General features: G+C 38.8%; 1 protein-coding gene across 3 annotated transcripts in view; it reads left to right on the top strand.

Annotated features, from left to right (window-relative positions):
• The window catches only part of cbl (Cbl proto-oncogene), a 35,258-nt gene that overhangs the window by 4,704 nt on the left and 18,102 nt on the right, over positions 1-12,452 (top strand). For all 3 annotated transcript variants that reach the window (XM_086261525.1, XM_086261524.1, XM_086261526.1), the window contains one exon: positions 894-1,141. In XM_086261525.1, coding sequence (XP_086117651.1) covers positions 894-1,141 — 248 coding nt within the window. The remainder of the gene's footprint in view (positions 1-893; positions 1,142-12,452) is intronic.

Here is a 12,452-nt window from a genome sequence, read left to right as displayed (position 1 = left end):
CTGCTGGTTAGCTCTTTGCACTCTCTCACTGAGCCTGCATAATTGTATGGGTTTTATTCTGGTTGGTGCAATTTTATCTCACAGTTCAAAGACACAAAGGTTAAGTTGGCTGATGATTATAAATTGGCTTTAGTTTTGGATTAAATGGTAGAAACTGCTGTCTCTCGTTGAGTTAGACATGTTATGGACTGGCTACCTGTCTAGGGTATCCCCCGCCTGTTGTGTTAGCTAGACTTCAGCCCCCTGTGACACAATTTGGATAAACACTTGGGAGTGTAAATCACCATCCAACTGTGTCTGTTGTGTTTAAAAATGTATATTTTCACATGAAATGCTGCGTAGCTGTAGTAAATGAATAAAAAATGCAGGCGACTAGCTACATAATTAATGTAGGTTTGCCATCTAGGTCATTCTGATAGTACGGTGATAAGTAAACTAACTTAAGATGTCACAAGGTATTTAAACTTTGCTACTCTGTCTATATTTTCGATTGCATAATATACAGACTTGCATCACTCTGACTACTCTTAACTTCACAAAATGTTTAGGGAACACTTTCTTTGTCTTTTTAACTTTATTGGCTTTTTCTGTTCTGCACGTCTCCTGTCTAGGCTCACAGACACTACTTTGCACTAAAGATAAGTGCTCTAATGCAAGAAGAAGCTAATTTATGTGAAATTCTCTATATGATATAAATACTACCTTAGTGAGGTAGAGAGTGAAAATGCATAGTGACACATGGAATGGATTGTGCAGATTATCTTTCTGTTTCTCTGTCCCTTTAACTGCTCTTTCATCACTCACTTTCTACCACATCTTTTAGCTTGAGTTTTATCTTATGTATTCTTTCTAACCGTATCTTGCCCTCCCCCTCACATCCTCCCTTTCTGCAGGTGGTGCGGCTATGCCAAAACCCCAAACTGGCTCTGAAGAACAGCCCTCCCTACATCCTGGACCTGCTGCCAGACACCTACCAGCACCTGCGCACCATTTTGTCTCGTTACGAGGGCAAAATGGAGACTTTGGGTGACAATGAGTATTTCCGGGTCTTCATGGAGAACCTGACAAAGAAGACCAAGCAGACCATTAGCTTGTTCAAGGAGGGCAAGGAACGCATGTATGAGGAGAATTCACAACCAAGGTGAGAAAACTGGATGAAATACATGGAATAGATGCCCATCTTAATCGTATCAGTGTCTATGTTATAAATTATTTGCCTTCTCAAGTTCAAATGCTTTTCTCAACCTTGCTGAGCTGCTGTGTTCATTGTCTTCAATGAAACACATCTGAAACGGGAATTTCAAGGTGTGAAACCTTCTTAATGCAGCAGTTCATTGTGAATAATTCTGACAATGCAGGTACAGCGTGAACAATTGCTCCCACCCCCAGCCCCAAGGCTGGCTGTAGCTCAAGAAGCATCAAAACAAGAGGAAAGATGTGTTGTGGTTTGAGCATGTGAGCGTTTGTGGTCAAAATGGCGCTTAATCTACAGCTGCCTGCCTGCATGCTGCTTTGTTTTTGTGCCTTCATATCTCTGCCATCTACTCGAGCATAGTTTCGCCATGTAGTTTATTTTACTTTTTTGAAAAGTCACATGGTGCCTCCCGCTTGTCTCTTTCTTTTGTCTTTCTTGAAGTTTTTTTCTCTATCTAGAAACAGAGTGAAGTGTATAGTCTGTCCCGAAAATAAGTAGATGTCATGGCTTTGTTTGGAGAGACTCAGATTATTGAAAAGACATTCCATTTGGGTTTTGTTTTTGTTGTTGTTGTGTTTTTGTTTGTTTGTTTGTTTGTTTGTTTGTTTTTTACAAAAAACAAAAAAACCTCAGTATAAAGTGAGGTTAGTGGTAACTGGCAGCCTTTCTTGAGGTGCAGACTATACTGGAAGAAGCTGATCTTCTTTGTATATATTTACAGACGCCCTTTTAGTTTCATGTATGCTGTGGGTGAATGCTGTTGGACTTTGTTGTGATTTGAATACTTTTTCCTTTTACAGCAGATCACTCCAAATGACATGAACTGCCGTCAGATTTTGTGCCTGCAAGGACTTTGTCCAGAATATCTTTTCTCACTGGTAGTAGGCAAGATGACTTGCAGCAGTTTTTTTTGTGTTGTCAAGGAAACCTTTATGACAGACTGCCATCTTCAGTAGATTTTGGACCCTAAGTTATTTGAAAATGGGTGAACTGAGACCATAGTCAAAGGACATAATACCCACTATGATACCAAGTACATCGTACTTACAGGTAGTAGTTTTGCCTGAGCACACATGTTCTTCAGATGTCAACTGGGAAACTAACCATGGCAAAGTTTCCCAGGCATCATTTGTTTTTTCACAATGCACATTACAGAATGCATGTGTTAGTTTAGTCAAAGGAAGACAGCACAAGTTCTACCCACACATAGGGCAAAACTATTCATAGTTCTCCATTATCTTCAACACATAAAGGCACCTCCTTGGCAATTCCAACTCCAATCGAAAAACCCTGAAGGTTCCCTGCAGCGTGAAGAAAACACAGTCATTTGTTTAAGCCGCCAAACTGAATAAACAGGTTTTCTATAGGGCACAAAAGTGGATCCCAGCAGTAAGACAGGCGGCGCTATCAGTAGTAATAAACATGTAGGATCCTGACACAGTACATCTACTACTTGTACATCAAGACATTTGTAAATAATAAGTGCGATATCCAAGTTTCAACTGTAGGCTACTATATTTCTGCAAGATGACCTTTAGCATTTTGACAGTAGGAATCTTTTGTTGTAGTGGTATGTGGATGATTGAGAGACCGGAGGTGGATTGACAAAAAATTAAGAGGTATTGTTTTCTAAATAAAGTTTAGAACCATAGAAACAATAACATCAAAACAACACTGTTTTTAAGTTGTCATATATAAGAATGAATGAATGACCTGGCACCATATTTCTTTGCTGATCAGAGCTGATAAGGTTGACCGCGACCTTTTATCTAGTTTCCGATAGACTTTTCTTAGGATTAGTCTAGGACATTAAAGAAAATATAATTGTGATATCCTGTTAAATTAACACTGTCTAATTAACATTACAGATGGGTGGGACTGATAACATTTGCAAGCATCATTTTATTATTAGCCATAGCCGCTACCTTCTACCAATGATAACAAACAGCATAATGTTGCTATCAGGTAATTGCTAATGCTAGGCTAACATTTATTATAACTGTTTAATACTTAAAGCTTCGTTTTCAACAAAATTTACTGACGTTAGTGAGGAAAGGGCTTTATGCCAGTATTAGCCAGTACTAAGCTGATATTTGTACTGAGTGTGGGATCTCAAGGTGGTTCATCTCTGCCAAGTAAAGCTTATATGTGAAGTTGATCAAAAGTAGTTTATTTGTTATATTGGTGCTAATCCACAGACTGTATGTATAAGATGGAAGCAGCTTCCAGCTTTGAAAAGTGAACACCCAAATGTGGTAAACCTGCATTTTTAAAATAAAAAAAAATAAAATAAAAAAAAGTAATTAATTAATGGCCAACAGGGAGTTGCTCTTCCAGTTACACAGACTTCCAGTAGTATAAGTTTGTGGAAAATTGGCCATCGACTCCCTTTCTCTGTAACCTCAGTAAACACTTAACAGATGATTCAAGTCATGCTCAATAGAATATTAACTACATTTTGTAGACTTTGGTCATTGTGAGAGTCAGAACCGTGTCTTTATATGCAAGAAATGAGAATTTGTAACAACTTGTTACGGACAAGTGTGCAATCATGATATCAGGGCTACCCACCCTTGCTCATTGCTCATCTTGGGATGATGACTGACATTACTGTGGCAGCGTCTTGTTTGTTTTTTTTTGTTTGTTTTGTTTTGTAATACTCCGTGTGCTAAGTCCTCCTTTGCTGTTGGCATTTTCTTAATTTTCAGAGTTTTCTGGAGTGTAACTATAACCATGTTACTATTGTCTGACCTCGGGAAAATTTTATTTGTGTTGTGCATTATAAATTTTCTAATTTCAAGATCAAGTAATCAAGTAAACTTATTCGACCATTCATAATTTAAGACTAGTATGCACTTTTTAATAAAGTCTGTAAACTTTGTTACAGTAATAAGGAGTGTGACTATCACTTGATCTTAGTAAAAATGATAATAACAATAGAAATAAAAGTCTGAAAGTTTCAAAGTTTGCAAAAACAAAATTTTGCCAAGCACTTGTGATAAGATTAAACGTGCAGTCAAAAAGAGAGAGAGAGAGAAGCCAAAAAATGTATGTCATTGAAGAAGCCACTAGTGGTTTACTTTGGACAGCTGTAATGCTTCACCACTGTGAAAAAAAACCAAAAAAAAAACCTCTAGAGCAGAGTCAGTGTGCAGCAAATTGGCTCACATAGTAGCCCTCTGTGGATAGTTGCTTTTCCAGTGTTGCTGTGCATGCTCTTTGTAATAACGCACTGAAAAGTCTACAGTCATACGTGAAAGGAAAGTGAAGATTTCGACTATTTATATGCCTGCAACGAGGAAGTGGATTTGTTGTATGGCTTGAATGACAGCGAGAAAAAAATGGCTTAAAAGTGGGCTCATCGGTACCACCAGATTTTGATTATTGCAATAAAAACGAACACAGGTGGCTAAAATTTGGTAGAAATTTAGTTGATCGGAGTAAATTTCCCTCCAAGGCTAGATCACTTGATCACTTGCAGAACTAAATCAGAAATACATGGTTCTAATGTTTCTTCACACATTGGTGTAACCTGGTGTTTCCTTTGAACATAGTCTTTTTTTTTTTTCTTTTAAATTAAGCAATCATTTCATCAAGTCAGTTGTCAGATGTACATCCTCATCTAGTTGCTCAGTTCCTCAATAAGATTGTTTTCTTTCAGCTGCCATGACCGTAATGTTGCAGACATAGAAGCAAAAAAATGCCAAAGCAACCAGAGAGAAGAGGAAATGTCTATGTGAACCACTCCTGTATTTGACATGAGGCGATAAAGCTGTTTTTAGACATTGTGTCAATTTCTCTGTGAAATTTGTTTTTATCATTGCTTGATTGGACCAAGAGACTGTGCAGAAAGAAGGGGAAAAAATCGTGCTTGAAGGAGAGGAAATGGACACACAGACAGTAGCCAGGCATTACACACAAAGACTGCCATTGTCTCAAAGGAGAAGGCAGTGGCAGTGACACTAACCAATGGGTGTCAGCCCACTTAAAAATGCTATAGAATTGACCAATGACGGAGAGATGCTAGGAAACTAATAAAACAGAAACTTGGTTAAACAGAAGATGAGGATAATATGGGCCTCAAATAGAAAAATGAAAATGCAAGACCGACTGACACTTGTTATCTCCACCACTTTAACTTCAGCCAACATCAGTGCTTGTCAGCCATTGACTTCAGGGTCTATGATTGGGCTTTATGTCTATTTTCAAATCAAAGTGAAGGATCTCAAGTGTGTTATAAGAGCCCCAAATGAAAAGTGGGTGGATATGCTGTGATGCGATGTCGTGCAGACTTCTCCGCAGTTTTTGGCTTCTATTTATCCAGCCCCCCACTAACGCATAAGCCACGCAGATTGTTTAGCTTTAGAGATGAAGCAGAGTCGCGGTAGCACAGTATACGCCTGGGTTTGTTGAGCAACACTTTTCGCTTGGGCTTTGACTGTGGGAGCAGCTGAGTCGGGTGGAAACGAGGTGCAAACATAGTCACAGAGGAGAGGAAAAAGAGGGGGTTCGTTGTTGAAAGTCGAAGAGGGTAAGATGAAAGTGAGTCGACTCTAAGCAAAACTTAATTAACAGTGACAACCCATATTCGGTCAGAATCGACATGACACAGTCAGCACTTCCCCCTTGTTTGCTTCACTTACTTCCTCTTCTGGCTTTACGCAGCACAATCGAGACATTTTCCGCTGTAGGAGTTCACAAAGAGCCAGACTGTTAGTTTATTTTTAATATACAGTTTAGATTAGTTTTAAATTTCAACCCAAGACCAAATGTACATTATTGCCTGTTCTCAAGATGGCTAGAAGAGTAGGATTAGCCCTTAAAGCTCTTCCTTTTCTAAGCAGGAAGTAGAGCTACAAAGTCAGACCATATTGTGCTATAAAAAATGACCAGTCACTACTTCTGCACTTAACAGCCCAGTGTTTTGTAACTGTGGTCTCTTGTTGGCTGTTAATTGGTCTACGTTGAAAGTAATTGACTTTCCAAATCTCTTCTTGATTAATACAGCTTTTCTCTCTTTTTTTTTCAAGCCAGTTTATTCATTTATGTGCAAACAGGATAGGAAGACTGTGTTTAAACATTACTCATGGCACATTCTCTAAGAATAGTCATACAGTAGAAGGGTTGATCAATGTGTCCTCAGATAATCCCCTCTGCCTGCCCTCCCATGGGTCTAACCGGATACAGCTTTGACCTCTCTGAGAGAGTCTGTTTGATCATCTTCCTGGGCTAAGCTGCCATCGCATCCTGACCACCGTTGATAGGTCCAGCTGGTTACAGGAAGTGGTGAGCTTATAGACTGCACAGTCATGTATTGCGGAATAGTCTGCACTGCAGAAATATAATAATTGCAGTGCTGGTGTTTATGTAATATGATCTAATTTATCTTAGCTGTATTCTACCACTCTTCTGTTAGTGAGACATTATGACAAAACCCTGTTAGCACTCTGAGTATCCCCTGTGAGCACCCCCCCCCCCCCCCACCCCTTTTCTTTTTCATATCTGAAGATGAAACGAAATGTCCCTAACTGACTTAAACCACCTTAAGCAGCAAAAGGATCACATTTGCAGAGCTATTTTTAGGATTTCTTTAAGAATTCATTTTGTGGTAAACTGATGACAGTATCACTCAGGTTTCACACAGCTTCATGTAAAGCAGACATTAATAAAAAAAACAAAAAAACCTTTGCTTCCTGTTTAACCACAAGGAAGCAAAGAAAAAGAAATGGTTGATTAGCACAAAAAGGTGAATTGCGTGCTTGGCGTTGCACATCATGTGAGGTATAACAGATTAGGTTGCTTCCCTGTTCCCATTTTGTACACATTAACAACATTTGCACACATACTAAGTTCAAGGAAATAATAAATCTGTCAAACACCTGTACTGGCACTTTGTATTTAATCATTAGTTATGATAAATTTTTGATTCTCTTCCACAGTGTCTTCGTCCCATCTTCCTCCCCTCCCTGAGCCTTGCTCTGCCAGAGGTTTCTTCCTGTTAAAAGGGAGTTTTTCCTTCCCACCATTCCCAAATTGCTTGCTCATGCTTGGTCATATGATTGTTGGAGTTTTTTTTGTTTTTCTCTGTATCTTTACCTTACAATATAAAGTGCCTTGAAGCAACTGTTGTTGTGATTTGGGACTGTATAAATAAAATTTAATTTCATTAATTTATGCTCTGAACCACTTATTAGTCACAATTTTCTGCTTGTCTCTTAGTATACTCTTTTTTTTTTTTAAATCATTGTAAGGTAAATGGTTTTTATCTTGGGAATGTTAAATAAAAACAGTGCCTTTTAAAGACTAAATAAGTAATTAAGTAATAATTTAATAATAAAACAGCATTCAGCTGCAGCCCCACACTCAGGAGTTAACATTTTATTCCACACACACCCTTTAGCCTTTCACCCCATTGCTCTTTCTCCTTCTGTGCTTACTTCCAACTTCCCTTAGTGACAGCACATTGCTCCAGTCCTTTGCACAATAGAAAAATGCATTCCAGGCATGTTTCAGTGATATTATTACAATGCTCAGTCAACTTCCTCCAGCTTCTACTCATTCAATGTTCCCTGCAGCTGGGCTACTGTACAGCCATTCATTAAAACAATGATTTGGGTCCATTTATCTCTGGTCAAAACACAAATGTAGACAGAGCCTCTCACTAGCTCTGCATTTGTTTTGGTCCTAATCATCCATCTCAAAGTTAATTTTTCTTTGCTGCACCACTCACATCTTGCTAATGCTATAAGACCTGAATGAATAAAATATCCTAGCATGAACTGTTATTTTCCAGCTGTTCACAGTGTTGCTGTATTGTCAAAAATTCATGTACTCAAGCCTTCGTGGACAAAGAAAAATGACTGTGTCTGAGAAAAAGCTTTCCTATAGCATGGCTTCCTATATTTTTGTAAATGTACCTGACATCCACGTGAAACAAAGGTGTCTCTGTGGACACAGCTTTTGAATTTGCTTATCTAAAAACCCGTCTTATCACTTTAGCTACTATACTGTAGGAAAGGTTTGTTTCTATTATAGAATTGAGTTGAGGAAATTCTGCAGTGTATTTTGTTATGTCAGATAAAAGTGAATAGAGGAGAAATTTGCATGGATATCATTCATTCCTCCTTAATCAGTACATGCCTTAGTTTTGTGCTTTAACTAGACCAGCTCATTTTTATCATAGCTGTTGAAAATATTGAGTTTCTTTCAAATGGACAATTTCATATGAAATAATAGCTCAGTTAGAAACTTGCTAATCTCAACTGATAGCCCTGTACTGCTGAGGTTTTTAATCATTTTGAAGTTGTTAACAGAGAAAGTAGTTCCGGCATTACGTTTCCCACGAAAATGAAACACACTCTCACTGAAGTCTTTGTTAGTTTTTACACCTCACAAGAAAGGAAATAAGAGTCAAAACCTTTTAATCCTGAACTGTATTGAACAGTCACCCTGAAATCTCCCAATGTAGCTCAGGGTGACGGGAATAGGGCTCAGTCCTCCTTTTGCATACTCATGCCTAAACCAAATTTTTGTACAGCCTTAAGACTATTTACTCTAGCGTTACGTGTCATTTTAGAGAAAGCCATTGTTCAGTTTCCCCACCGCTGCTGTTCTGTGCTGCATTCAGTCTTATATGAATCACACCAAATGTGCTTCCTTCTCAGCTCAATTCCGTGTACAGACTGATATGACATGAAAAACAGCCTCTCTGTGTGATGCTACAGGGGGAATACTTGTTGATTAGTTGGTGCTGATGTAGTTGGAGTAATTTAAGGAAAGCTTTTAGTGGTTAGCCTAACGGCTACTGGTGATGGGAATGGAAAACACGGTTCACACTTCAGAGGCTGCGGGTGTTTCGGCTTCAATTACATTTTCCTACACTCGTAGCTTGGGGCTCTATGCACGGATATATGCAGGCACACAAATAGCAGAGCATCACGGTTATTTATGTCGCAGCGATATCAGTGAGCAGTCGACTCATGTAGTCCTCACTTAGATTATGGTGATTAGCATGATGCAACCCACTATCTTCTCTGCCTCGCAGGGTACAACAAGCAGTTGCTGTTTATGCACACAGAGATAAATGAGCTCAGATATGCACTCAGATATGTGAGAGGATTTGGCTGAAACGGAGCTGTTTATTATATAATTTATTTCTAATCTGGATTTAAGCATGTCTGATTTACTGCTGTGATAAAGTGTTTATAAGAAATATGAAATACATTGAAATGTGGTGAAAGACGTTTGAAAAGATTTTCCCAATGTTTTTATTTATTAAGGACTGCTCAGGAACAGATAAGTGTGCTTGGATCATTGCTAAAGCACACTGTCTCGTGGTTGTTGCTTGTTTGCTGTCATGGCCGTTTCCTGATATTGCTCTGGAATGAGGCCAGTTTCTGGAGGTTTAAAAGTGATGACTGAGGCAAACCGGAAAGCAGAATTTCATACACATTGTGTACACTCCAGTACAACAGCTACATTCATTTTTAATATCTTTGTATATTTTTATCACAGTTTACCACATTGTTTATTTATAAGTTCAGTGCTGGAGTTACTATTAACCCTGATGGAGAGTGCTCTCCCCATTTCCCTGGACCATCATGAGTCAATAAAAATGTGATCTGTCAGTGCCTGAAAAGTACAGGATGGTAGGACTGTAAGAGTGTTTCAGTTTGGAGAGAGCTTTGACTGGTCTAATGGATTTTGTGTGTCTGTGTGTGTGTGTGTGTGTGTGTGATCTCCTGACATTCTGACATTTAATTCTGGAAATTAATTTACTTTGTTCTGAAATACTTGTATTTGGGAACTTATCTTCATGATGTAGATACCTAATATGCCAAATCTTAATCAGTGGTATTAACACAGTTGCAGGCTGTGTCCTGTGTACAGCGCTTTGCATTCTGCTGAAACAGCAGTGGCTTCTCATGTTGTAGTAAATGAGCTTGTAACTGCTCGGTGTACTGAGGCTGTGTTGTCTGTTTCTCTTAGGAATTTTTCAAACTGAAAAAGCCAACCACAGACTCAGAAACAAAAAAACACCATGATAGTCTTATGATGCGATGCAAATGTGACACATTGGTGTATTTCCTCAAAAATGCTTTTCAAATCTATTGAGAAATTTACTGCTCTTGTGATTTCCCCAAAATCTCTGGATTACATAAAATTGTAATCCACTGGGAGTGAAGGAGGCGAACATAGGCCTATGTTTTTTCGGGTCTCTGGATTTGTCCTCAACATACTTAGCTCTGCTCTAGTTTTAATTATTTTATATGATGTTGTAAATGACTTTCTGGTAGCTTTGCCGAGCACGGCTTGTGTTTGATCTGCGTTTCCCTTTTGGCCTCGAGCACAAGCGATAACACAGCTGCGTGATAATACCAAAGCTACTTGTGGCTATCGCGAGTCCAGAAAAGCTCTCATTCTGTGAGGATGACCCATGCTGGCTGTGCTGAGGTGAATTAACGTAGCGTAATGCATTACTGGCCGGCTAGCTGTGCTACTTTATCACAACCAGCAGGAAACAGGAAGGGAGCAGCCAGCTGCAAGGTCAGAGGTCACTCTATAGTATGAGGGGGATGGAGGACAAAAACCTAGTGTTCAAAAAAAGGTTTGGCCTTTGACTGTGGTTAAGAATGACAGTGTAACTACAGGAAAAACAGAGCACTATAGAAGTATATGACAGTCTATATCAGCATGCTATTTTGTATGATTGTAGCACACTTACTCTTCATCGTCGCTGCTGGCACAGCACTTCAAATAGTAGTGACTGTTGTAAAGCTGGCTATTGAAGTATTGGCTACTGCCAAGTGTACACACAGTACAGAGATGCTGTTTTAGGGTGAGATGGGCTGAGAGATACTAAATCAGTTTATAGTTTAAATTAACTTGTATCTTAGCTTTGAATATTAATATTCACTCAGCTAATTTTAGTGCTTCCTCAACATTACAGACAAAAATATACAATGTTTTATTTTCAATGCTAATATTGTGCCATAGACAGCTGTGAAACTGTGATGCTAGTAGGACCAATGTTAACTTTCAGACTCCTTCTCTAGTTGTGAGTCACACTAATCGAATCACTACACACTGTACCTTTTACTTACAAAACACAAGATTGATGGATAGCAAATTGCTAATGCAGGTTGCTTTAACTGAAATCGATCTCGATCTAAAGCCTAGCAGCACCAAACATCATCGCAAACTCAGCAAGTAAGAGCGCAGTCCCATTTTTGACTGAGCTAATTACATAGTTCCACTTCCTGTATGAAGCTTCTGGTGCTTTTGTAGTTTAGGCAACTTAATTAACTTGCCTCAGCAGCTTCTTCTGCATGTTGATCTGTTTTATTACGGTAGTTTCTTGATTTTTAAAGCCAAAAGCATCTTTAGCAGTCAGCTTCGACATCCAGATTTCTCACAAGAGTTAAATGGTAAATGGCCTGCATTTGTATAGCGCTTTACTAGTCCCTAAGGACCCCAAAGCGCTTTACACATTCAGTCATCCACCCATTCACACACACATTCATACACTGGAAAGTAAGACTGAACCAAAAAAGACACTTTTTTCCCCCAAAGACTTGATGCATAGTGCATGTTTTTGCTTTACCTTCTGTCTGAACTTATCCCACTATGATCTAAGGATTAGCTGAACCTGGTAGGATTTGTTACTTTTTCTCAGTCTCACAAGTTGGCCACAAAAACTTTTCAGTTTATTCCCCTTCAGTGCACATGAAATTCACCTCAAACTTTGAATCTGTTAAGATCCAAATTTCAATGCTCATTGTGCCTATATAAATGTGTCTACCCCAAGTGGTTATATTCAAATGTATTATTACATTTGGTGAATTAGAATTTAAATTAAATGGTGGGTTTGAAGAGATGGTTTTATAAGCTCAAACACTTAAGTAGTCTCCATGAATGTTTTAGGTTCAGAGATGAAGGGAGTGGATGAGTAGATGAATAAGATGGCAAAGTAACCCTCATGAAAATGAAATGAAAGCTGTGAGTCAGGAGAGAGCAATTCCACACAAACTTGAGAGAGGTGAAGACTCTTTATGTGATTATGTTGTAGGTAAAAGAAAAGCAGGAGGGGGCTGTTGTAACTTAGATCTAAGTACAGAGTAGAGAGAGCTTGACAGAAGAAAGGATAAGGCAGCAGCTTTAAGGCTCAGCAGGCCAGTACAGCCAGGAAGCAGAAGTAACTGAGGGCGACCTCCTGCTGAGATGATAGCTGTTGAAGAAAGCACACAGAAATATAGTG

The sequence above is a fragment of the Aulonocara sp. 'chitande type north' Nkhata Bay genome, linkage group LG14, assembly GCF_057382095.1.
Source record: "Aulonocara sp. 'chitande type north' Nkhata Bay isolate Kocher_YH1m ecotype deep benthic linkage group LG14, A_spYH_male_GT1.1, whole genome shotgun sequence".
Lineage (NCBI taxonomy): Eukaryota > Metazoa > Chordata > Actinopteri > Cichliformes > Cichlidae > Aulonocara > Aulonocara sp. 'chitande type north' Nkhata Bay.
The sequence above is the reverse complement of the archived record's forward strand: the minus strand, read 5'-3'. Positions and strand labels throughout refer to the sequence as shown.